Genomic DNA, 27,046 nt, shown 5'->3' with positions numbered 1-27,046 from the left:
TTTTGTTCCTATCTCGCGTCTAGTGAGCAAATAGCATTTACTGAAGGAAACAAATACTTAAAACGCGAAGACCATTGCAGAGAACGTATGCGACGCGAGAATCGTGTCCTTGAGTTTTGATACAAAGTTTTATCGCGGTCGGTTTGAGCCAACGTTACTAGACCACCTGGTTTCTGTCTGGTGGTGCTGTTTGAGCTCAGCATGGACGAAAACTAGTCGACGGTTTTGTGTCAAATGTACAAGCTGTGCTCCAAAGTATCGACCCATTCGCCCACAATTCTAAGAACCTTGCATTTGCGATGACCTTAGTTATCGACTGCTGAACTACGAAACTCTAGGCTGTTATTCTATAAATAGGGAGACATCGGAGGTTACCTCGCTGCTGTCAGCGAACATAGTTGGGCGTCTGTGCGCCGCAGCTTGCAAACGTGGACATGCTTGTTTGGACACTAGAATGTACTGAGCGCAAAAAAAAAAAGAAGTGCACATATATCTAACAGTCCGCAATCCTGAGAACTCTCCAGGAAGACACATCGTGTGGAAGTGTTGAAATGAAGACATGGAGACGATTATGCAGCGTCATCCTGAAAGCAACTTAGATTACTTCCCCACACTGCCTGAGACAGATGCGTTTGGCAGAAAGAACTGAGTGTACCGTACGTATAGCCAACCTCTGGTGGTATCTATCACTCTCGCTATGACCTAAGATATCTAGTCTCCCGTAATGAATTTCTCAAGTGTTCATCACAAGTAAGCTAGGGGGGGGGGGGGGGGGGGGGGGGCTTGAGGGTTTAACTTTAGGAAGGACTGGGAGGCGGCTCTACTCGGCTGTCAAGACCTCAAGACTCAAAAGCCCTGGTTCAACGGACGCGGGCTGCGTTGCTTACTAATGGGGCCCCGGAATAGGGGCTCCACCTATATTGTGAGGGGAAAGGGATCCCAATCACCTCTCTAACGATTTAATGGTTGATAAATGTTTTTCACCACCACCAAAACGACTCTGGCTATGAAGGACACCGTAGTGGAGGGTTCCGGAAAATTTCGACCGCCTGGGGTTCTTTAACGTGCACAGACAAAAACTAAAGTTGTACTGTCTCCAAAACTATGCCGCTATTTCGGTCGGAGATACCTGACACTCAAAAGAACAGCTGGTGCTCTAGTTTTTTTTTCTGCTTTGTGCTGAATAAACGCCAGCAACTGGCAGCCTTCGGAGAACTGCGCTGACGAAGACCAGAATACAATCCGGTCTCAGTTACCGGCGTGAACGATTTGTGGCAGCAAGCCAGCAAATTGATGCATAAATTAAATGGTTCACAACTGTAGCATTAATCTTACATGAAGCCTGGCGGCCCCAATTAGCACATTCAGTAAAGACTAGTTTGTACCAAAGCAAGTATACAGGGAGTCCAATGAAGAAATAAAGAATCGCAAACACCACGGTCACCGGCGCTACGACGGACCTCCTGGACATTGTAGGCTTCCTGCATTGTTCAGTCGTGTAGACGGAATTCTGCGGCTCTCTCAGAGGAATAAATGCGCTCCTCGTTTACTTAAATGCATCCTTTTTTGTGCGGTTAAGTACTCCTGCCGTGTTCAAATAAAGACACCAACAGAGAAAGGAATAAAAACGAATATAAAATTAAATAAATAACTCTACAGTACAGAAATCTCCAAGCGTGTTGTTTGCTGCAAAACTGCAAATAAAATCAAGTTCGCCGCGGCTCATATGCACAGCTTCCCAGACGTCACACTTATAAACGGCTATCTAGGTAAGGACTAGACAATCACACGTTCAGGAGAAATAGCTTCCCGGGGGCCGAATTGCAACAAGTTAGCCACACGGGACGAAGTTTTCTATCATCAGAAATAAAAAGAAAATGTTCTAAAATGGGACACAGGCTTCATATTGGAAATAACTTAGCGCGCTTGCTCTGTTCGCTACCGTCTGACCCACTGGCCAATATATAAAACCACATCCCGGCATCCCGCGGGACCAATGCACATCACAAAATCCGTATAGTGTCGATGCAGCACAGTCACTCACATACACAAAAACACCCGACAATGGACTCGGAGTCGTAGTTCTTTGCTCGAAGCCAGAGCGCTGACTGGACGCACCACCGTACCCACCTGAACAAACCACGAACGTCACTTGTAACTGTATAGCCATGTGCTGTAGAGCGCACATGGCCTGTAGAGCGCACGGAAGAACAGAGCAGTGGATGAGAGGAAGAACGTAAAATGTCCCCCGTGCCCTTCGCATCTTTATGAGCCGTCAAGGTCGAGACGGATACAACTTGGACACATTCTCGACGCTGTCCAAAGGGGCTCGGGGTCTAAAGCGCCAAACGACTGGAATCGGAATGCGTGGAATTGGGAAGCCAAATCGGCTTGCTTATTCATTCCGATCTTGCGGACACGTGGTGAAGACTGCGCTGCCGAGTTTAGGATGCTGGACGCTTCTGGCAACGCTTGGAACGTGGCTCGGACGATCTCCGCACACCGGCCGATCATATATACAAAAAAAAAATCGTGACTCCGCGTACCTGGAAGACAGCAGCACGAACGAGCGCAGGGCCAACAATTGACATAAAGGCAGCGTTCATCGTGAGTTGCCTGTCCCTGTATATTACGTGTGCATCTTCTCGCTGCGTCTTTGTAGCCACGGTGAAAAATGCTACAGCAAGGGTGTACTACACTCTAAAACTTTTTACACCCTTCAAGGTGTAATCCTTTTGTCCCTAGGACTAACACCCTTTGAGAATGTTCACCAATGCCTTAAGGGTATTCTTGAAAACCATTATGGTAATAGGGGGCTCATGGGCACCACGATTTATGAACACCTTAAAGGGTGTTAGCCATGGGACATTCTGGGGCATCTTTTTTTACACCTTTAAGGGTGTAAAACAGTTTAGAGTGTACGTACTGAATGCTTAGTGACAACGAAGAAAAATTACGTGGCCTTTGGGTTTTCACGCTGGCAACGCGCACGGGACGTGGCAGAAGAAGTGATCCCCGGTCACCCGTCACCACGTTTTCTTCGCCCACCAGTCCCACGGATCGTCTGTATCGAGGAAAACTGGAGTAAACGCTCATTGGCTGCGCCGTAGACACGCAGCTTTGGAGCAACTGTAGAAGGACGTCCGCATCTTCTGTGGCTATGGACACCGTTCGACATTCTGAGGCAGTACTACGTTCCTTCTGGAGTCAGTCATGGCGATGCTAACGTCGCTACGCAGCACCCATCTTGCACACAGAGCGCTCTTTTCGACCAAGCACAATCGCTGCTGCGGCTCCACGGACGCAGACGACGCTGATCGCGACGTTCGCAAGCATATTTCCTTCTTCAGCATGCTCTCCGGGTTCCGTGAACATTCCCAGACTTGTCAGACTTCGTTCCAAATTTTCCTGGAACGGAGTTTAAGCGCATATTACATAATGTGGTCTTGTAGCAAACCGGATTTTAAAGATGATCGCCTGGTACGTCTCGGCACAGCCTACAGAGACATCCGGTTCTGCGCTTTGGGCTTTGAGGCGCCTGCGGGGGACAAGCTGCAACGACGTCGCAGTCTCAAAACTCGTGCTCCTTCCTCGCACGTCATGACGGAGGGATAGGTCACGACGACGCAGAGGGCGCCACCACCGGGGCCGCTGTGTGCGAGGTCCTGTTGCCGCTTCCCGGCCTGATCCTGGGCGGCTGTCCAGGACAGGCGAGGTCTCTGCGCCGCAGCATCTTCATTCGCCGCCCTACAGCCTCCAGCAGGCGGGGCTTCCAGTAGTAGACCTTGGTGTCGCGCACCGAGGTGGCGTTGACGCAGTCGTTGCCGCCGAACTCGCACACGCGGTAGTGGTGGAGGAAGGCGACGCTGGACGCCACGTTGACGGTCGTCTTGCCGGCCAGGAACTCCCAGACGAAGTGGTTGCCCACCTCGACGACGCTCTCAGGCTCCAGGATGCACTTGGAGCGCTGCCGGTGCGCGTGCAGGTGTAGCTTGCGCATCGTCTTGCGCAGAGTCACCAGCGGCAGCTTGTCCTTGGCGGCCACGGGGTCATCGGGCCATTGCAGGTAGAAGAAGGCGTTGCGGAAGGAGTAGGCCCCAGCGCGGCCACTCTGCGCACAGAACGGCGAGATTACTGAGGGCCCTCTGTAAGCGATACGGCAGTGCACTTTCCGAACATACCAGATAAAAGCGTTAAGCCCCGCCGTGGTGGCTCAGTGGTTACGGCGCTCGGCTGCTGACCCGAAAGACGCGGGTTCGATCCCGGCCGCGGCGGCCGAATTTCAGTGGAGGCTAAATTCTAGAGGCGATGTTCTAAATTCTGTGCGATGTCAGTGCACGTAAAAGAACCCCAGGTGGTCGAAATTTCTCGGAGCCCTCCACTACGGCGTCCCTCATAGCCTGAGTCGCTTTGGGACGTTAAACCGTAATAAACCAAACTAAACGTTAAGATAAGGAGGAGGCATCAGCGGCAAAAGGTGTTCGAGGGCAGCCTGCACTAATACAGAACAATTGACGCCTGAATGCAACAGCCTAGCGGTACTGGCTACGACAACACAGGTTGTGGGCATCACTTTCAAAATGCTTACTTAAAAATTCGGCACAATGAAGTCACAACTGTAGCTAGACGCAATCTGACTGCGCTGATGCTAGGGGGTCCAAGTGAGGCTTCTCGAGTAAGCGTTTCGAAGAGAACAGGAGAGTAATTGCAAGAGGTGATTCAGTTTTGGGTGTTCTCATTTCAGTGCGATTTCTGGACAAATCAACTCAGTAATAATTGCGAATGCAGTGTAGTCCAAGGGCGTGCCCTGAATTTCTTTTATAATAAAGTTTTTTCTCTCTCTTTCTCCACTGTATTGATTGGTCCCGAAGCCACTAGCTATGCTGCTAGGTGAATCACGAACAAGCGTGCATGCCTTCTCGAGATGGGTGACTGCGGCGCACACACGCACCTTGTTCCGCTCCTGGAGCCTCTTGAGCATGGTGGGTATGGTGATGTTGCCGGCGGGCACGATGAACTCGTCCAGGTCGATCATGGCCACCCACCGGAAGCGGTACATGACGCGGTACAGGCAGTCGTTGAGCGCCGCGAACAGGGCCTCGGTGCGGATCTCCCGCTGCGAGGCGATGGGGAGCTCCCAGGGCAGCAGCGTCACCAGATTCTCGCTGGCGTACCGCTCCAGCAGGCAGCCCACGTCGGGACCCACCGTGTGGTTGTAGAAGACGAAGTGCGACGCGCCCAACGCCACGTTCAGCTCGATGAACTCGGCGAACTGAAGCACCTGCAAGGCACGCGACCACGAGATGTTTACTCGCCTACGTAGGGGGTCAAGTGAGTGGCATCGAAAAAATTAGGCCGACACTAATTGTGGGAATGTGAAAGCATTACTATCCCTGCGCGCGTATGCCCATTCATATTTTTAAACAATGGTCGTCTTGTTCTGGTTTTTAGGCTAAACTGGCGCTAAGGTCTCCTTTTCAGTGTTTCAGGGTCAAATTATTGCCTTTTCACTCTTCTGTCAATAGGTATGCTATCCTCCTCATCCCAGCTCTTCTGGCTCGGAGACTAACCAACCCCTGCTGCGATTCAGGGAAATAATAACGCATTATAGCGACAACCATAGCCGTTTCCCGGCCCCAGCAAAGGGACTGAGTACGACGGAGGAGCGAACTTTAAGGCGCCTGCAGGAAGGTACTCTGCTCTGTCCTGCAATCATAAAACATTACGATCCCAACACGGATGGGCGATGCCCGCACTGTGGGGAGACCTGTGATATCTTCCACCTGGTGTGGGCATGTACTCAAAATCCCCACCTCTCCCCTTCCCCTACCCCTTCCAGAGAGGCATGGGAGACTGCCCTCCTCAACTGCTCCTCGCTTGAGTCCCAAATGGCTCTGGTGAAACGGGCGAGAGACGGGGCATCGTCATGCGGCGTCCCGGACTAGGGACGCCGACTATGTAGCGGGGCCACTCTGTGGCTCCCAAACACTTTCATCAAATAAAAGTTTTCACCACCACCACCACCCCACGAGCAGTTCATGTTAGTTACTTAAAGATGTTTATGGTACCTCTTTAATTGTCTCGCCTTACATGCTTAGTGCCATGTATTCTTGTAAATGCGAATGTATCTGGTAACCTTGGCATGTGTACATATGTAAATAATTTTTTTTTTCTAAACATGACACCACCCGGAACGCTGTAGGATGAACGACGTGCATCACAAAATTGATACGAAAGTCTGGGAAGGCATACAATTCAAGGTACATATGTTGTCGGTTCGAATCCCTGTAGCACGTTAGCCGCCATCTTGATTACTGCACATGTAAGCTATATGCAACGAGAAATCTTATAACACCATCCGGAACGCTGTACTATAAAGGGTTGCGTCACAACTTGGGTGCGATGTATAGGATTGTCTCAAATGGCGGCGCTCGGCTTGCTGCGTGCGTCACAAGGCCACCTGATGACGTCACTTTTTCTTGCCATCGCTGGGATTTTCTGTACCATCTGCGAGTACGGACAAGCAATGCGTCCGCAGTAAAACTGGAGAGGACACTTAAGCTCAGTACTAAGGGTATGACGCGATATCATTAATGGGGTAAGGCCCATATATGAGGAACTGGTTATTCTCTGCTGTGCATTGTGCAGCGATTAAGCGATGCGCCATTGCCCTGCGATGGCAGGTGTTGCCACCGGAGCGACTTGCGGGACCCAGATTGCAAAGCAGGTTGCCATGAAGTCACAAGGCCACGTCTAGGGTGCTTCTCTGGAGGCTCTTAACGCTATCGCGGTAAAAAAAAAATGATGGTCGATTTGCGCAGTTATGCCAAATGGGAATTAAGTGCGGTGTTAGTTAGGTTTTCACTTCGGTTCCAGTGTTTATAGTCTGCGCCAGAGTGTTGCGTCTAGGGCGGGGTTTGGCGGAGGGTAGAGCTGAAGCGAGGCTCTGTAGGCCTGCGTCAGCTCGCTGCGTGAGCAGACCACTGCCACCGACCGGGTTGCCAGTGTTATGGACCTCAGGAACATGCACTTGAGTGCAGTGCGGTCGTGCGGGGACCCAGGGGCGTGTCCCGACTTCCTTTCATAATAAAGTTTTTTTTTCTTTTCCAGTGTTAAGATGCAGTATTCACGGATGGCAGTTGTTCGGATAGCGATAATGGGTTAATGCAAAGCCACATAGCCTATACTTCGTCTCACAAGATGTTTGCAGCACTACGGAAGGCAGAGTTTTCTCGTCCAATCAGGGCTGCAGGAACACAAAAAATAGACCCTCGAATATTTGAGCATGTAGGACTATTAATCAAAGAATAAGCACAGCAACTGAAAACATAGCTTGGACTGGTAGATTTAGAAGGTAGAGTGTGCTTCAATCACTGGGGAAATTAACATACAAAGCCCGTGCGGACACAGCTCTGCGGAGGCCTGCTGCGAGGCAGTGATGCGTCGCCATTTTCCAACATGGCGTCAGCTGAGTTGGTTGTGTCGCCTGTGTGCCCTACACCGACAGTGCGCTGTTTTCTCAAGCAGGCGATCGCAGTTGGCTTCTTTAAGTGCTTCGCGTCGAGAGCGGGGGCAGTTCAAGTATGAATGCGCTCATCAAGAGGACGGCAAAACTCAGCTGTGCGAGCGAACGCTTTGCCAGTGGACAAAGCAGACGTTGAAGGCGGGCATGTTGTCCCTGATGAAGCCGGCAGCGTTACAGTGATATTCAACGCACCATATCATTCTGTGAAGCAGGATAAATTGCGGTGGATGAGTAGCCTCAAAAAAGGCCATACAGACTTGGCTGTTCGGAAAAGGAGTCGCGTGGAGCAGCGACATGGGGAAGGCCGAGCTCATGAAGATTGTCAACGTGAACACCGGTATGGGGACCGATACCGTGTAGACTGCATCTCCGAAGCTGCTGGTCATATCGTTGTGCGCCTGCCACCCTACCACTGCCAATCGAACCCGGTAAAGCTTGTTTGGAGCGATGTCAAGAGTTTCGTGGCCAGTCAAAACAAGAAGCTCCAAGTCGTGGAGCCTCTGGTTTGGCCTGCTGAGAATTGGAAGAATTACGTGCAGCATATGTTATCAGTGAGGAAGATGTGATGAGGAAACTGGACCACATCATCGACGATATTGTTGACCAAGGAACTGGTGTTGTTGTCAACCTGGAGGACGACACAACCAGCAATGCTAAATGGAGTTGGGATGAGGACGATGAGATGAGCCGCTTTAACGTGCTAACGTGCACGCAGAAGTCGGGACAATCAAGTACTGTCGCAGTGAGAGTAACGAAAATGAGAACTACATCGTATTTCATGAGATATGGCAGACGCCGTAGTGGAGGACTCCGGATTAATTTTCACCGCTTGTGCGTTGACTTTCGCGCAGCGCAGGTCATTTCGCCACCATTGACATTCGGCTGCCCCGGCCTACATTCGACCCAGCTTAATAGTGTAGTGACCACGCTGGAATAAATAAATTTATATACACATGACAGGAATATGGAAATAACTGCGACGTAACAACAGAGGAACTGATACTAACAAGTGGCGAAAAAAAAAGAAAAAAAGTGGGGCCAGAGTTTTGGAAAGGACGTCCGCCTATCCAAAAACGAACAGATGAAAGAATAAAAAGATATTAAGTGCCATTTGCTAGAGATAGAAGCTAACTATTAGTACGCCTTCTTTGACATGGATGGAGCCACCTATCCGTCTTTGCGGGTCGACAGGCGCGTAGGAACACACTAATGTAGTGCGCGCCATCCTGGTTGGACGAGAGAGCTCTACCTTTCGTAGTGCTGTCAACATTTTGTGAGACGGAGTATGGACTAGGAGGCTTTGGTTAATGTCTATCTCTGCAGAAATGGTCATCCTCTACATTCATAGCTCCCTGGGAGCCTTCCTACCACTTCTTGTGCAGTGGTGTTCTTCCCAAGCAGCCTCTCATGATAGACAGACGGAGGAAATGACCACTGGACGCGAAGGTAATATTCATACCCAAACCCAACAAACCACTTACCATTCAAAACCTTCGCCCGATTTCGCTAACCTCATGCCTCGGGAAGCTCCTCGAGCATGTTGTGTTAGCGAGACTCACAAGTCACATGGCGGACAACAATATTTACCCGCATAGCATGGTGGGATTCCGCCCCCATCTATCCGCACAGGACGCCATGCTGCAACTCACACACGACCTTTTTGACCCGCTTCTTCCAGGTCACACCAAGGCAGCCTTAGCTTTGGATCTTTCCAAAGCTTTTGTTCGCATTTAACATCAGGCGATCATGACTGCCCTGTCCCCATTGAATGTGGGTGTGCGCACGCATGCCTACATTCAAGCATTCCTCACTGACCGCACAGCTGAGATACACTTCGGCCCTTTGACTTCCCCCTCCTAAACGCTTCAGAGTATCGGCACTCCTCAAGGGTCCGTCCTTTCCCCCTTTCTCTTTAACATTACCCTCATCCCCCTCGCCCGAAAATTGGCAACTATTCCCCACCTGAAGCACACTCTTTATGCCGACGATATCACCATGTGGACCACTCACGGCAGTGACGGCGACATAGAGAGCACCTTACAGAAAGCAGCCACCCCCACCCAAAATTACGCAAGGACCATCGGACTGTCTTGCTCCCCAGAAAAGTCCGAACTGCTCCTCGTCCGTCCTAAGAAACACCGCTGTCCCCGCTCCCCCATTGCCATTGAACTGAATGGTGACCCAGTACCTGAGGTTGGCACCCTCCGTGTATTGGGTCTGCACATCCAGAACGATGCAAAAACGCCACTACCCTCATGAAACTCAAGCAGGTTGTAGGCGCGATATCGCACCTCATCCGCAGGGTTTCGGGACGTCATAGAGGCATGAAGGAGCGCGACCTATGTCGCCTCATTCATGCCTTTGTCCTCAGCCGTGTGCTGTACACTACCCCATACTTACAACTATCCAAACATGAAATAAACGCTTTGATTGCTTTGATTCGCAAGGCATTCAAAGTAGCACTTCATCTTCCCCTGAACACACCAACAGAAAGATTACTAGGCCTGGGTCTCCACAACACGATCGGGGAACTGGTGGAGGCCCACCGACAGGTCCAATACATCAGGCTCACACAAACCTCCACAGGTCGGTATATCCTGGACTCCCTCGGAATCAGAATACCAGCCAACGACCCCTTCACCGGGAGCTCCTCATCAGGCCGCTCCCGAGGAATATGCACCCGTCCCACCATGAGCAGCGCCGCAGAGCCCGTGCGAAGGCACTCCATCGATAGTACGGCTCTGAGCCGGACGCCGTATTGGTGGACGCTGCCTGCACGGGTGATGAAGCGACAGCAGCTGTAGTGGACTCCTCTTTATCCACCCTACTCACACTACCTCTCCCTCCAGACACCTCCCCAGAGGCTGCAGAGGAAGCCGCCATTGCACTTGCTATCACCCGCACGGAAGCCCGGTACATTTTAAGTGACTCCAAAACTGCTATTCTAAATTTTGTTCGAGGCCGACTCCATGTCCCTGCTTTTGGCATACTGGACTCGCCCGATGCACCCCCACCCCGCCAAGTGGATCTGATATGGGTGCCTGCGCACTCCGGGAATCCCAGAAACGAGGCCGCCAACCTTTTAGCCCGAGGTTCTTTAAACCGGGCTCAGGTGGCCTCGGATCGGGGATTCACGAAGGAGCGCATGCACTCATTCAGCGAGCTGACACAGGCCTACAGAGCCTCACGCCAGCTCTACCCCCCGCCCCACTCCTCCCTATATAACAAACAAGCAACACTCTGGCGCAGACTACAGACACACTCTCTCCCCTTACCCTAGCACACTATCATCCCTCCTTCCCAATCCGGCATGCGCCCTATGCCCAGAACCCTTCGCCTCTTCCCTCCACATCCTTTCACTCTGCCCGGCGGACCCTCCCCCGCGGGACCTAGAAAACCTCAAGACCTGGGAGACCCGGCTGCGCTCGGAGGACCCGGCAGTGCAGACCATCGCCACCGGCCGGGCTGCCAGTGTTATGGACGTTAGGAACATAAACACTTGAGTGCAGTGGGGTCGTGCGGGGACCCTGGGGCGTGCCCCGAATTCCTTTTACAACTAAGTTTTTTCTCTCTATCACTGGTCGATTTGCGTAGTTACGTCAAATGCAAAACAGGAATGTATTCAATCTTTCTTTTGATTTGGGTTACGAAGCCCCGGAGGGCCAGCCAAAAATTGCCTCTGCCGACGGTATTGCACGTCGTCGAGGCGGGGCATTGGGATAAGTTTTCAACTAGCAATAGTCGCTCCTCAGTCGAGACTTCATGGGATGCGACACTGCCTCTGCGCAAAGCTGACATTGCACTGGGCAGTGCTGGAAGGCCGTCCTCGCCATGCCACCTTCCTGGGCGGGTTCCTGCTGCTACTTAAGCAAGGAAAAATGCAAGACTACTTGCTAATTCACAATACGCATTTCACGAAAGATTTGCAATGTGTACGCGGCAGCAGCTGTTTAGTCGAATCGACGAAACTGCTCTTCTGGGAAGAGTGTTCCTCTGTTGTTCACGCAACATTCGAACACTCCCCCAACAGGCGTCGGCATGCGTCATCGCTGCCCTCCTCTCTCCTCCTTTGAAAATGAAAATGGATATTGGTTTTGGGGGTGTCCTCCTTTCCCGAGCTGATATTCGGGAGCCGCGTGCAAAAACTGATGAATTGGTTTTTGAGGAAAGGAAATGCCGCGCTTATCTCTCTCACATATCTCGATGGACACCCGAACCGCGCCGTAAAGGAAGGAAGGAAGGTGTGAGTGAAAGAAGAAAGAGAGAAAGAGTTGACGTAGTGGAGAGAGAGAGAAAACTTTTATTGCTCTTTCAAGAGATTCGCGGAGATGAAGACTTCTTGGTCGTCCTGCTTGGGCGCTGGCGACTTGAGTCTTCGAGCAAGGGTGGGCCCTCAGTCCAGGGCTCCACTGAGTCGTGCCGCTTCAACAGCGTGCTGTACCAAGGCCCTCTGGACCTCGAGCTCGCTGCTGGAGAGACAGCTCTCCCATTGCTCCTCACTCGGTGTTTGATAATTGTGGAATGCTATGTTTCTTTCGCACTCCCAGGTAATGTGATAGAGTGTAGGTGTACCGCCGCACCAGGGACAGTCTGATCTGAATTGCGTTGGTGACATTTTGCTGTATATGTACAGGTTAGGAAAAGTGTTCGTCTGTAGCCTACGCCATCCTACAGCCTCTTCCCTAGTCAGTGCTCTGTGTGGTGGTGGATACCTCAATCTAGTTCCCCTATAAAGTTGTAGGGTCTCTGCGTAGCCTCCCTCGCACGCGAGTAGCCGTAACTCCGGGGCGTCCGATAAGCCTGCTCGGTAAGTGAGCCCTCGAGCCAGGCTGTCCGCCCTTTCGTTTCCTGCTACGCCTGCGTGAGCTGGCACCCAGATGATATGCTGTATAGGCGTTTTTCCAGCGGAAGCTGCCGCCTCGCCGATGATCCTAAGGGCGATGCCGCTAATGTTGCCCTTCGTATAACTCTTGCATGTTTCTTTCGAGTCCGTTAGAATGTTCAGGGAGCGGCCTCTTCTATAGCCTTCGGCTACCGCCAGCGCGACGGCAATCTCTTCGGCCTCCGCTATCCCCGACACTCCACTGAGGTCTCCAGCATAATTTCGACCACCGGGGGGGGATCTTTAACGTGCACTGACATCGCACAGCACACGAGCGCCATCGAAATGCGGCCACCGCGGTCGGGTTCGAACCCGGGTACCCCGGCCACCGCGGCGGGTCCTTTATGTTCTAATATGTCTTTCTGGCCAAGTGTGTTTTGATTACCTTGTATTATATATTCACTTTTACAACATTTTTTTGCAGCTAACGACGATCTTTAGTTGATATCCTTTCTATTAGAAGACAATACTTTAGTCTGAAACCCCTTTCCGTATTCAAACGTACAAATGTACGCACTTGATTTTTTTTTTTAATTTTGAGAGCTGGTGAGGCCAAAGAGCGCCATGGCAGAGTGTATTTTGGTGTACTCAAGCTGGGGGCAAATACCCTTTCTTCAAGCACTTCGTCACCCCATAGAAGCCGATCATCAGATCAGGGAAAGCTTGTGCCCGTACCCATTGGAAACTGGTTGGTACCGGGTGGCACTGCGGATCGATCCCCGTACCTCTCGCACACGAGGAGGATGCTCAAACGATCAGACTACCGCTGCGGTTCATGTAGAGTCGGGGTCAGGCGTCTTTGACAACCAACTCCCCCATGCACTCCAAGTTCCGAACCCTGCACTCCGCATGCAGGCGTCACCTGACGATGCACTACAGGTGTCGAGACCGGGGAAGAAGGGGTGGTGGGGTCAGATAGTTTTGACTCCAACTGCACGTGCTTCAAGGAAATAAACTAGCTCGAGGTTATGTCAGCAGAGCAGTGAGTCGAGTTGAGCCCCCAGATTTCACGAGATCATTTCACGAATACACCAAACAGTTTAAACTGGAAAGGAGGATCTATCCGCCACCAGACAAAAAAGCTCGACAAAAGCCAGGGGATAACGTGGAGTCTGCTCCAGACGCTAGCCTTCTTTAGCCCGTCGAGACTAGCGCACATGTATCCAGCCCAATACAATCCGACTTGTTAGCAATGCGGCGAGTTAGCCGGATATGAGCACATTTTATGGAGCTGCAAAAAGGCGCCGCCACCAGCGGACCTACTACCAGTCCCTTCTCTAGAGCGGTTGGAGGCTATACTGGCCAGCTCAGACCCGTTGACGCAAGTCCGGGCCACTGAGTGGGCTCACAAGGTCGCCAAGAGCCATGGGCTCGAAGCCACCTAGTATAATTTCCACTAGGGCTCAGTGCTGGCAATAAATGTTTTCCAATCCAATCAAACTCACAGATTCCACTTTCTCGCTTTTGAACAAGGAAGGCCACAGCCCAGAACAGAGCGTGCTGTAAAGCCGTATACCCTACCTTATTGTACTCGTAGTGGATGGGCTTAACGCAGACGGCCAGCTCCCGTTCCTCGGGCAGCCTGTCCAGGGCCGAATCATCATCCCGGCGGTGGACGGCCAGCAGGTTGCGCGGCATGCTCCGGTCGTTGAGCCGCTGCACGGACACCCACAGGGGCGTCTCCCCGGTCATCCCCGCGGGCAGCGGGCAGAGCAGGAAGAAGGCCGAGTAGCGCAGGTTCCAGTTCTCGCGGATCAGCTTGTTGGAGGCGAGCACGGTGGCCGACTGGAAGGACTCGTCGTCGCTCATGGTGCGCCAGAAGATGCGGCACACCACGCGGTCCGTCAGGCGGGTGCGAGCCGCGGCGATCACGCGGATCATGCGCACCCGCCGGGCGTCCAGGTAGGCCGAGAAGACGTAGAAGCGGTCGTTGGTGCGCCGAACCCGCTGCCAGCGGTCGCCCCTGGCCTCGGCCAGTTCAACGAGCGTGCTCATGTTGGCGTCGGCCGGAAGGTCGGAGCCCTCGGTGCCGCCAGGGTACAGGCCGCCGTCGCGGTGGCCCTCGTCGCCAGACTGCGAAGACGAGCACACAGGGTTGCGGAGAAATTTTATCTACTGGCCTGGCTAGCTCGTAAACGTTTTGTATTGAGGCAAAGCGTGACACAATGGCGATATATGTGTATGCCTTCTTCTGCAATACAAACAACAGAAAAGGAATGAAAATTTTACATAACGAAGTTTAAAATCTGCACCTTTCGCCATCCGTAACTTGATACAGTCGAGCCTCGTTATAATGAAACAGTTTATAACGAAACAATGGATATAACACGGGCTATAACGAAGCTATGGTTGTAACGAAGTAATCCCCGAGCACCTTCAACTTATTTTTAACGAGGCTCAACTGTATTACAGAACACTTAATGGTTATCTGGTGACTGGTTCTGTAGTGATTCCCTTTTGTGACGTCCTTCTCTGCCCACGTGCTGTTGCCAGCAGGGGATGCCAGTCGTGATGGTGAGACAGAAGATACTTCCACGTTCTAATCCATGGAATCGGAGGTTTGAAAAAATTATTCCGCCGTAGCTTCACCAGCACTCAGCTTTGTGCGAGCTATATTGTTAGAGTGAATTTAGCTATGGCCATGGTTGGCTGGATTGGAGGTTCGGGAGTAGGTTTACGTGACTGACCTGCGTTCAAATTGAGGGCTGAGGTGGCTGTGTCCTCCGAGGGCCAACCCAGCAGAGGACCGCTTAAAGAGGGACGAGCATTCGCCGTCATCGATTGCACGAGGCGCCATGTACAGGTCCCCGAGCAGCACAGGTAATTGGCCTAGTATTGGAAACGTATTGACGAAAACTACAAAGGCCCAGAATGAAGCCATCCTTTTGCAGTATTGGGTCGATTACCTGTGCGTGTTTCACCTGCCTCTAATGTTCCGACTTGGGGTGAGCCGCCTCTCTCATGACTGCGTTCTTACTGCGACACACTCTGTGGTCCAACACTCTGCGTTGCAGCGTATACCTGGAAGAGGCTGTCAAGGATGCCCGGCTCCAGCGGGTCCAGGACCCGGTTGGGCGCGTCGGAGACCAGCTGCGTGAGGAAGAGGCAGCCGAAGAGCAGCAGGAACACCAGCGCCATGTACACGGACAGGAAGCGGCGGTCCACGGCGCGACGACTGCTCAGGCCGGAGCTGTACGTGCCGCCTCGGTGCCTGCGGAGGAGGACGCACGATGGATACAACGCCTCCTGAGGCAGGAAAGCCACGCTCGAGATTATTTTTCTCCCAGACGTCGGTATTGAGGCCATTTACGTACCACAGATCCGGGCCAATGAAGAATATTATCGGTGAAAATATCAAGCTTCCAGATAAGGTTTGGTTGGTTTATGGGGTTTAACGTCCCAAAGCGACTAAAGATATGAGAGACGCCGTAGTGGAGGGCTCCGGAAATTTCGACCACCTGGGGTTCTTTAACGTGCACTGACATCGCACAGTACACGGGCCTATAGAATTTCTCCTCCAAAGAAATTCAACCGCCGCGGCCGGGATCGAACCCGCGTCTTTCGGGTCAGCAGCCGAGCACCATAACCACTGAGCCACCAAGCTGCCAGATAAGATTAAGAAATTTCCAGAAACTGAGTGGCCGCAGGGCAGGGCTAATCGGACATCAACATGCAGGAGAGGCCAAGCACATGGTTGGTATGGTATGGCGAGGCACGGCATATGTGGGGTTTTTGACGTCTTAAATCTACACATGGGCTTTGAGATGTGCCGTAGTGGAGGGGTCCGGTTCAATTTGGACCACCTGAGGTTCTTTATTGTGCGCTCACAGCGCGCAGCGCATTGGCGTCTTTTGTATTTCTCCTCCATCGAAACCCGACCGTAACGATATCCATGAGGTCTGACCCTCAACGTAAACAACGAACATTAGCTCTAGATTTACCCACTTGTCGAACCGCGCATTTCATAAAAGCGCAGCCGCCCTTCCCAGCTAACCTCGGACTCCGGGGGATGAGAGAACTGACTGCTTTCATCGGGCGTGCCTTGCTACCTGTCTTGTGGCCACTACTTAGTTTGCAGTCCAACACATCAGTGCCATGTTGCGAGAGAAGGAAGCTATATATGTATGGGCCTAAGAAAAAAAATTAAACCGTAACATTCAAGGCGGCTACTCATAACATCTACTCATAACATATTGATAACTGTCCGCTGTAGTATACAGACAGTGATGATAAAAAAAAAAGCCTTCTTGGAGATCACTTCTAATTGCGAGGCAACTGTGGAATATTGTAAGATACTGGTGGGAAAGTATTGATGGGCTGGTTTAAACTTCCGACGCATAGCAAAATGTTTTAGAGTGTCCTGCGCTCGGACCTAGTATACACTCTAAACACACAGGAGAAAAAAGGTAAACTGTCCTCTAGCGCACACATTTTTATAAAAGGAAAACTTACTTCCTTTCCACTTCCATATAGACTCGTTTGTGTTTATAGTGTAGTCAAGACTGATATTCAGAACCAATTGGGTGCGTTTTGGCAATGAATAGAAGGTAGCTACAAGCGTGTCGAGGAGGGGGTCTGTGGATATATCGATTGTTGTGGCTAAATCTTACGATATGCGAAAAAAATTCGTTAATTAACAACTTATCACTGAGAAAATGCGCTTGTCCAAAATTTCTGGGTACGAAAAAGCTGCGTGCGAGGGGTGAATTGAACCACGAAATTCATAGCTTGAAACCGGACGTGTACCCGTGCGTCTACTGGTATCCTTTCTTTTTGGTAGGACAACCACTGCGACGGAAGGTGGCGTGCTCTGTTGCTCTTTCGCTGCGTCGTTTCATGTGCACACTCGGCAGCTGGGCGGAGCAAACGTGAAATACTTTCGTCCTGCCCTGGCAACGCTACAGCTTCCTACAAAGGAACGGCTGCCAGATACTATTAAGGCGAAAGCTTTTAGTGGCTCATACTGTCGTCCGTTAACAAAGCGTGCCACACGCGTTTAACTCGGGAACTACAAAATGTTAGAAGAAAAGCAATGCTTGCATCAAATAGAGGAGGAAAAATGAGCCTAGAATTCAAGTTTGATGACTGTAGATTAATTAGTTCATTAATTATAATCAAAAATGTTGAAATTGCATCGAAATAGCGCGGACGTCGATATAGCCACGAAAACGGTGTGACGTCAGATCCACCGGAAGTCGTCACGGGATAGTGAAAATTATCACAGAATGGTCGGGAAAATGTCGGATTTGTGTCAAATTATATAGATGAAAAAATGTGTAATTAAGCGTAATTAAACCTTAAGATCCCCGAAAAATGTATAATTTGGGTATAGATATAGCCACGGAAACGGTGTGACGTCACATCCAACGGAAGACGTCTCGGCATAGTGTCCTCGGCATTCGCCTCTCAGCACTTTAGTTGCCAAAGTGTTCTCGCAATTTTTTATAAATTGTAAGAAATGGCAGTTATTGGAAACTCTTTTAGGAACTGCCACAGAGAGAGAGAGAGAAACTATTTCACTTGACGTTTAAGACCTGTAGGTATTCCTCCTCCACGATGACCACCACACTCACCATTGGGGTTCCGTTCGAAAAACAGGAAAGGAAAGTTTCTGTCGTCATAACACATTTTCTGTAATGTTTTTTTTTTACCAAGGGCTTGCAGTAACAACAGAAATTATTTTGTAGTAACAACAGAATTTTGTGTAGTTGCTATTGAGAAGTTCTACAGAACTATATAGGAAATTACGACAGAAAAAAATACATTTACTGCAGAAAAATACTACAGAGCAGCAGAAAAATCTGTTGATACGAAAAAACTACAAAAGTTTGTCGCATTTTTGCCACGATTCTCTCAGTTTTTTCGACTGGGGAATAAGAGGGGATTACGGTAACGAGGAGGTTGTTAAGTCACAGAGACAGCTTCCTTTAGTATTTCTCAGCACAAGCCGAAGAAAGCCTTCGAGGAACAAAAACGACTTGGCGGCAGCACATTCACGACGTGCCTCCATTCAGCAAACTATTCAACCATTAGATGATGACAAGACGAACGCGTGAACGAATAAACGCAACCGGACAACAAAAGAAGTCGCTCAACGCAAAGCGAGAAAGTCAACAAGGCAGAGGGCTGCTCGGGAACGTAAAGCAAGGGTCCGTCCGAACTCTTCCGGGGGCGCCTGTCATTGCGTGTACAGGTCGGGTAGGCTTTGTTATATTCCTCCTGTCCCAGGTGCTCTTTTCTAGATGTCGTTGGCGGTGTCAAGCTGAAAAGGAACGCAGTAAGGCGAAGGGGGAAATCTGTCTCGCAAGTGTGCGTGCGTTGCGTCGTCGGACGCCATACAGAGCCCGTCCGTCAGGACGCCAAGGCCACTGGTTCCACCAAGGACAGAGCAATATAGCCCCCCCCCCCCCCTTCCCGGGGGTGGGGGGGGGGAGAGAGACAAATAAAAGAGGGTCAGACTACACCGGCTCAGCGGATGACAGCGCGTAGGACCTTTATTGGAAGTTCCCGCGGTGTCAGCGACTGGCGACGTGCGATATGTGCGTAGGCAAGATTGCCGGTCCCGAAAAGGTGAAAAAAAAACAAACCTTGGAACAACAGAAATTAGGAAAACCGACGCAAGAGACACTGGAAACTTCGAAATCTTTCGGGACAGAGAAGTAGCGAGGGAACGGCAGTATTTTTTGCTGTCAGAGCAATTTGGGCTCGACGGTGGGTACGGCAGACGTGGAAGCGGGGAACAAAAAGGAATGAAAATGTGGAAAGGCAAAAAGAAAAAAAAAAGAAACACAGTTCCGCCCTTTTTGTTTGTTCTTAAGTCTCTTTTGGCTTGTACTAGTGGCAGGACTGATCAGTGTTTGGGCGACGTTACCGAGGAAGACAACGATGGGGACGGTCACGTCGACGCTTTTGTTCGACCACACATACCCCACAACACCTCTGACAGGTTGTTACCTGACCTGTCTTCACAGTTAGACGCGAGCCGCTTTCGAGAAAAGCGCTGAGCGGCTGAAGTGAGTCTGAAGACCCTTGAAGGTTCGTTCGCCAGTGAACACCGTGTGCCGTCCAGCAAACCAAAAACCTCTCAGAGACGTCTATAGCTAGACGTCTCTGAGAGGTTTTTGGTTTGCTGGGCGACTACAGGGCGGATATGCTTTCAAATTCAACAACCTCTTGAGCGTTTCTCTTCAAGAGCAACAAATTTTGCGCGAAGGACAAAGTGTGCGCTCACACAATGGGTCCACCCTCCTCTTTGATTGACAATGACATTCATTCCAGAGCGCGCATCAGTCCAGCTATCATCCGCACTTGTCGTTTGTGAGCCTATTCACGAACGTATGGTGTGTTAAAAAAAAATGGACGGTGAAGTGGAAAGAGTTCACTCACAGCGTGAAAGGACAGACGAACACAAGAACCGAATACACGAACTGTTCTTGTGTTCGTCTCTCCATTCGAGCTGTGACTATTCTTACCATGACCAACCAACTCGCCCAAAGTTCAGCCCTTCGTTGGACGTGCTTGGTGGCTAGTTGGTTCGTTTTCGAGGAAATTTACAAAACTGCTCAAAAAGACGCCTGTGGTGTCATGTTCGTTCCTTAACCTCCTGTCCTCGCTTTTTTTTCACGCAGTTTCTAATCTTCTACCCTTGGAAACAGAGTTCCGGCGTTAGCGAGTTCGCCACAAGGTGTTCCTTTCCTATGATGACACAACTCAGATTCGCGCCATTTGACCCTTGAACTGGGCCAACCTGCAGGCTTCACAGTCTTCCCGATAACGCAACGCAAGATTAGCATTATCTAATTTGGTTCACTCGACTGGAAGATATGGGAGCTTATTCTAGTTTTAAAAAATGGCGCCCGTTTTGTACTACCAGCCCATCTCTACCAGAAGCGTCCGTTCAAAGTTAATGGAGCACGCCATGAATTTTTTCCGCACTCTAAACACGAATACGCCTACATGAGAGCAAAGAGGAAGTAAACTGCTCTCTAGTGCACTCCCTTTTATTTATTTTTTACTCCTTTGCGTTTAGAATGCAGTCTTTATTCTTTCAATACTCCTAGAACAGTTTCCTTAACTCTTTCCCTACCATGGGGAAAATGACCATTTTCTGAAGCTTTCAGTACATTTTTTTCTGTAAAAAGTACTGAATTCAGTATTGATTGCAGTACCTAGAAACAGAGCTGAATAAAGGTGCTTTCTATTAATATACGTCTAAACAACAAATTGCATGCTGCAACAAAAAAATCTATTTGCTAAAAACAAGACTTTAGAAAAAATTCAACAAAACTTGCAAAAACACGCTTGTATATTAAAAGAAAAAAAAACGTTAAAATTTTCTGAAATATGCAAAATGTTTGTCTATTGGCCACTCTCTGCAAAAAAAAACTAATTTCTATCTTGCGACAAAAGAATAACTGGAAACCCTATCGTTGTGCATAGGAGCGCGGCCGCCAATGTTTCAGGCTGGTTTTCATCATCACCGATGTGAAAACTGAATCATCTTCAGCACCTTGCAACATTTTCAGGCTCGTTGTTGCACAAGACGTCGATTAAATCACTCGCAGACGAAACGGAGTCCTGAGATTTGCTGTGTCTTAGAGCGCGTGCCGCGCATGCGGAGGCTACCAAGCGACTTCGATGGTACCGCATCTTCGGAGCATGTTCAAAAAATGCCGTTTTGTAGGGGCAAAAAAAAAAAACTATATCGGAAACAAAACTTCAGTTCTCCGGCTATAAGCCAGATGATGATGATGCATTTTTACTGCCCAAGGGCAGCTTTGGCCTAGCATCACCATGACACAAGGTAGTCTTCGTCTACGCAAAGTGTGGTCAAAGACCCATTTTCCAACCATTTCTTCCTTGGTCTTGATTTTAGCCGCCAATCAGATAACCTTCGCTTGGTTACGTCTTTTTTAATTTTATTTATTTAGCAAATACTGCCGGCCCATGTTACAGGCCTTAGGTACAAACATATTGATAAAAGTGACAAGTACATTGCAAAAGAAGCAGATAGCGAACAGAGCAAAAACCAGAACATACAACATAAAATCGATTACAAAGGCAGAGAACATGTAATGACATCGCACCTGGCAGCAAACGAAGGCATCGGACTTGGCACAAAACAAGGGTACATAAGAGCCCTATACTTCATTCAGAGGTTAAAGTCTTAAAGTCGCTTAAAGTCTATTTTTCCTTCACTGTCCTTAAATCCAAATGTTTTGAATAAATCAGCCCCGCTGCTTTCAACTCTAGGCTGGAGATATTTACAGAAAAAAAAATTAAGTACCAAGTGTTTAGTCGTTTCCTTCTCTCCACACACACTGCACGTGTCTATATCGTGGTACCTGACTTGGTATGTCTTAGTCCACAATAATCCCCTGGCCTCGCCGCGGTGGCTCAGTGGTTACGGCGCTCAGCTGATGAGCCGAAAGACGCGGGTTCGATAAGGCCGCGGCGGCCGAATTCCAATGAAGGCGAAATTCTAGAGGCCCGTGTGCTGTGCGATGTCAGTGCACGTTAAAGATCCCCAGGTGGTCGGAATTTCCGGAGCCCTTCACTACGGCGTACCTCATAGCCTGGGTTGCTTTGGGACGTTAAACCCCAAAAAACCAAACCAAACGAAACAATAATCCCGTCCTAGCCTCGAACCACAAAGAGCTCCTCCTAGAATTATGGTACCCATACCAGACTAGCACCAGGCCAGGAGGAATCTTGTACAGTAATGAGATTTGAAGACGATCACTTCAGGCGTAACGTACTCGGATTAAACTGTTCTAGCACGGTATTGTTACGAAAGCAACACTACGCGAGTCGCCGAGCCATTTCGCGCAGTTGACGAAAGGACATACTGCGCATGCGCGAAGAGCAGTGACGTCACACGGCGCACAGCTGGCGCGCCGCCGCCGTCGCTGCGCGGGTGACGCCGCCGCCGCGCTCGCCAGTTGCGCATGCGCAGTAGCGGCGCATAGCTAGCGTGCCGGGGCCGCCGCCGCTGCCGCGCGCTCTCCATCGCCTCTCTCTGTCTCTCCTCGTTGCTTTCGCAATTCTCTAGGTTTAACCACAGCTAAACCACTGACATATTTATTATCGCAAGAATGCTGCAAGAAATGCATGAGCTCAGGTATAGACGAAAAATTATTCTATCGTGCACCGTAATGTTTGTTGAGGACTAAGGGACCGTCACGCCGAGAAAAACTTCGTCCGTTTCACACGCAACGTACGTGATAACCTTGAGATCGCGCTAAACTGTGGCCATTGTATTACCGATAGGTATCCGGCGGCAATGGGGATCGAACCCTGTACCTCCCGCATGCGAGGCCGGTGCTCAAACCACTAGGAAATAAACGCATGTCCCTTAGATGTATAAATTTTCTTTGCGTGGCCTGCTGTACTTGTGTATTTGCTGCAATAATCTCTAAAGTTGCTGCAGCTATTTCTGCTAAAATACACTCTAAACAGAAAGGAGTAAAAAGGGTGTAAAGTTGTCCTCTAGCTCACATCCTTTAATGAAAGGGTGTGCGTCAGAGGACAACTTTACACCCTTTTATCTCCCATATAGGGGTATTCGTGTTTAGAGTGATAGCGACTGTTCAAGTTTGCTGTTGTTTTTTTGTCTCAAAGCATCGTTTCTGTTCTCTGTTTTAGTCGCTACGCTGCGACGACAAAAATGTTATCGTTGCTTTCTTGATCGGTACAAAAACAGTATTTTCTTAATGGTAAAGAGGATGTCGCTGAGTCAAAACTTCGCTTCGTGAAACTGCGCTGCGTTCAGGCTTTGAAACGTAATTTGTGCACTTGCACCACTTTGCTGACAAAATTTGCAACCGGAACGACCGAGAACTCATCGAAATGAAACGACGTGTTTAGAACGCGTGTTCACCGGTTCCGTGCGCGCGATAGATTGTAGCTTGCATAGGTGTAAGACTGCACCAAATAGAAAATCGAATTTAAGATTGCTGTAATCTGGAAAGTGTTTCGCGTGTGCGAAAGGTTTTGTTGTTATGACCATGCATGCAAAGCACATGCAAACGAAGTTCTCTGCTCAAGCGGAATTTTTTTTTTACTCTTAGCGGGGAACGTTCGATTCTAGGGAAGCAGAATGTGAAAAGCCTCAAGGCAGGCAGGGTGGTTCTTATTGTCGTCCAAAGTGCACAGCTCACATATTGCTTGTCATGTTAACACAAGTGTTACGCGCTTACGGGGAGACATTTAACCTCCCCGCAGTTGTCTAGTTCTGCGCATACACCTACCGCAAGCTGTGTGCTCATAGTGTGTGGTCTTAAGGCTGTATTATTTTTTTTTCTGAGCATTACCACAAGGACATGCTAAAAAAAGACGAGCACCACCAAAGCACGTCTGCAGTGCCACAGGTCACACAATTTTATAACGTACAAGATAAAGTGCTGAAGGCAACTGACGCAAAGTTTGAGCTATAAAAACATCGTGAAAATTTCTAACTTGGACTATAATGGTGTGTGCCGGTTACGGTGAAATACACACCAAAAAGCGGTTATAATGAATGGAATGGATGCCAACTGAATCTAACTGGACCTTGCTCAAGACTTTACCATAACTATTTCAAGATGGCCAAGATGTGTGCAGAATTGAGCACGCTTGTTTAGAGTGCTCGAACGGTGTGCTGCGGAGCAAATGGAATGATAGATAGATACAGAGAGAGGGGAAAGGCAGGCATGTAAACCAGAAACGTTTCCGGTTGAAGTGCAATCTTAACGCCACTGCTTAGCTAGGAGTAAGGTTTGGATGTCTAGCTCCATGGGTACGCTCGAGAGCAAGTATGATGTGTCAACTCAGTACCTGCTTTGAAACTTCCTTTCGTCGGCAGCACTCCATACAACTGTGCTCACCTGTCTACTGTTAGGCTAGCTGGTGGTAAGACAGCGTGCTCTAAACTGCTCTTAGTTTGGTTTGTAATAAGGGAGTTTGGTTTGATTTTGATTTATGAGGGGTTTAACGTCCCAAAGCGACTAAGGCTATGAGAGACGCCGTAGTGGAGGGCTCCGGAAATTTCGACCACCTGTGGTTCTTTAACGTGCACTGACATCACACGGTACACGGGCCTCTAGAATTTTGTGGCCGGGATCGAACCCGTGTCTTTCGCGTCAGCAGCCGAGCGCCATAACCACTGAGCCTCCGCGGCGGCTGAACTGTGCTTACAGGGACGAGCTAGAGGCTAAGACGATACGTGAACGTGGTCCTTGTCCCCAAGCGCAAGTTGAGAACATACTGTTCGTTGGTTTGGTTGGTTTATGGGGCTTAACGTCCCAAAGCGACTCAGGCTATGACAGACGCCGTAGTGGAGGGCTCCGGAAATTTCGACCACCTTGGGTTTCTTTAACGTGCACTGACATCGCACAGTACACGGGCCTCTAGAATTTCGCCTCCATCGAAATTCGGCCGCCGCGGCCGGGATCGAAACCGCGTCCTTCGGGTCAGCAGCCGAGCACCATAACTACTGAGTCACCGCGGGGGCTTAGAACATAATATTCGCATTGTCATCGTTTTCACCTGAAACAAATGAACATGGCATGGTCAAAGTCGTCGTTACTTGTTCGTACCACTGTCCCACGCTTCGGGTCTCGTCGTAAAACATACAGTAAATAGTCACTCTGCGGCCTTGTCTATACTCACTCGCGGTACCTGTGGTACGAGCCGAGGTAGCCCCCGTAGCCGGGAGGCCTCTTTCGGGTGGCCATGGTGTTGCCTCCGCAGGTTCCTGGGTCGGACGGGGATTGGACTGACGCCGCCTGCTGAAGCTGTTGCTGCGACGGCGAGGACTGCGGCCGGCAGTCGCTGCTAAGCCGGCGGTGGTAGCAGTCAGGGCGGCACGAATCCGTCCTCGGGCGTCGCCGGTCGTCGACCACCGTGACGACTCTGCCGGCCTTCTCCTCCTCCCCTTAAGTGACCTGCGCATGAGCAGATTGGGGCCTGTATTCGGGCTTCACACTCGAGAACCGACTTTGCTCCGGTATATAGATGACGGTTGCAAAAGCATCATGACGCCGCGAAGTCGCGTGTTGTGCCAGTTTAGCAGACGATGCTGCTTGCAGTGCGATAGACATTATTTCATTTTTGTTTGTGTGTGTGTGCGTTTTTTATGTCTACTTTTATTGGCGATGCTCACGAAGCCTCACGAATATAAAAAAATACAGATTTTCGCAGTTCTCTCCGCTACTCGCACATGTGCGGCTGCTAAATGGCAGTTCGGCGTCACCGGATGAACCGTGCGTGATAAGTTTGTATCGTCTGTGACACGCAGGTTTTTCACGTTTCAGCTTTAATCGCTTGTACGCGCAGCTGGCATCATTGATGTAGGTTCAGCAAAGGTCACGCCTAGCGCATGTTGGAAACAAAAGAATGAAAAAAAAAAAATGAACCGCAAGAAACTAAAAGAACTGATGCGATCAAGCTGGTTACGCATCAGCTTCGCTTGTAACACACACGGTGTTTTTGTAGTGTGTATACACCCCGCGTTGCATGCTTACTTCATAGTGAAAATGTGAAGCTTCCTTTGAAAGCCGTTTGATTCGGCAGCTCTCTTGATAACGCCGTGATTGCAGAAAGCCTTACATCTGGTGACCTACGATAGGTGTAGGCTTAGAAAATAAAAAGATAAAGAAAATTTCTGTTTCCCGATAGTTCCCCGTTTTATATCTGGATACTTACAGAAGTGGCCGTGAACTATGTAAGTTTACATGGTATAACTCTCAACAGCTTCTTCCTGAGAAGCCTGGCCTGTATAGCACTGTGTAAGTGTTAATGTTCCGTTGTTGCTATCTTTTTTTCATCCTTCTTTTTTGTTGCACCATTTTAAAATAGCTCTTGAGACCTTCGTATCTTTATTTAAGGCGAAAGCCGTATATGACTTCATCAGCAACGAAACACGGCGTTGTCGTTATTGAATGGAAAAGTGGTCACGATAATTAAGCGTGACGTCACCGTAGTCTGGGAGACAGGAAGTGACGGCATCATACCGGAAGTGGCGTCAGATAAAGCAGGAGCGCGGTGCGGCGGATTGGTTGAAGCGGCGCTTTTATTACGCGTCAGCCATGCGGTATTTCATAAAAACTTTCACCATAACTCCATGCCACCATAGGCGTTCACCGGAAGGGTTTTTACACGGTAGTATTTGTTAGTACTAACTAAGGAACAAATATAGCTAAATAGTTGTCCACGGTGAGACACAAATGCTTTCGAATTCACAGCATGGAAGTATTCTTAAGTGTCGTACGTTTTGTTGCGAAAGCAACACTACGCTAGTCGTCGAGCCATTTCGAGGAGCTCTGGAAAGGCCAAGCTGCGCATGCGCGAGGAGCAGTGATATCACACGGCGCACAGCTGGAGCGCCGTCGCTGCGCGGGTGACTCAGAGGGGCCGCCGCCGCGCTCGCCAGTTGCGCATGCGCAGTAGCGCCGCATAGCTAGCGTGCCGGGGCCGCCGCCGCGCGCTCTCCATCGCAAGAGCACGCGAAACGACGAGACTGTGGGCAATGTAGCTCACGCAACAATATATGGCTAGGCGCAGATGTTGCTTTCGCAATCCTCCAGGTTTAACCAGAGCTAAACTAGTCATTTTTTTTAAATTCGAATTAGGCGTTAGCGCGATCACGATGTTATAAAATC

The 27,046-nt window shown here is 49.9% G+C and overlaps 1 protein-coding gene and 1 non-coding gene across 2 annotated transcripts in view; both read right to left on the bottom strand.

Moving 5' to 3' along the window:
• Positions 1-2,868: 2,868 nt before the first annotated feature.
• LOC149347382 (uncharacterized) overlaps positions 2,869-27,046 on the bottom strand; it is a 114,165-nt gene continuing 89,987 nt past the window's right edge. Inside the window, exons 2-6 of the mRNA XM_089585567.1 lie at positions 25,056-25,330; positions 15,429-15,618; positions 13,929-14,480; positions 4,952-5,281; positions 2,869-4,111 (exon numbers count right to left, since the gene is read on the bottom strand). Coding sequence (XP_089441693.1) covers positions 3,617-4,111; positions 4,952-5,281; positions 13,929-14,480; positions 15,429-15,618; positions 25,056-25,120 — 1,632 coding nt within the window. The 5' untranslated portion in view covers positions 25,121-25,330 and the 3' untranslated portion in view covers positions 2,869-3,616. The remainder of the gene's footprint in view (positions 4,112-4,951; positions 5,282-13,928; positions 14,481-15,428; positions 15,619-25,055; positions 25,331-27,046) is intronic.
• On the bottom strand, positions 11,177-11,318 carry LOC149347386 (U4 spliceosomal RNA). Its single transcript, XR_016282614.1, has one exon. It is a non-coding gene; the product is annotated as a U4 spliceosomal RNA (small nuclear RNA).

The sequence above is a fragment of the Amblyomma mixtum genome, chromosome 4, assembly GCF_055824585.1.
Source record: "Amblyomma mixtum isolate Tamu chromosome 4, ASM5582458v1, whole genome shotgun sequence".
In the NCBI taxonomy this organism is placed as follows: domain Eukaryota; kingdom Metazoa; phylum Arthropoda; class Arachnida; order Ixodida; family Ixodidae; genus Amblyomma; species Amblyomma mixtum.
The sequence above is the reverse complement of the archived record's forward strand: the minus strand, read 5'-3'. Positions and strand labels throughout refer to the sequence as shown.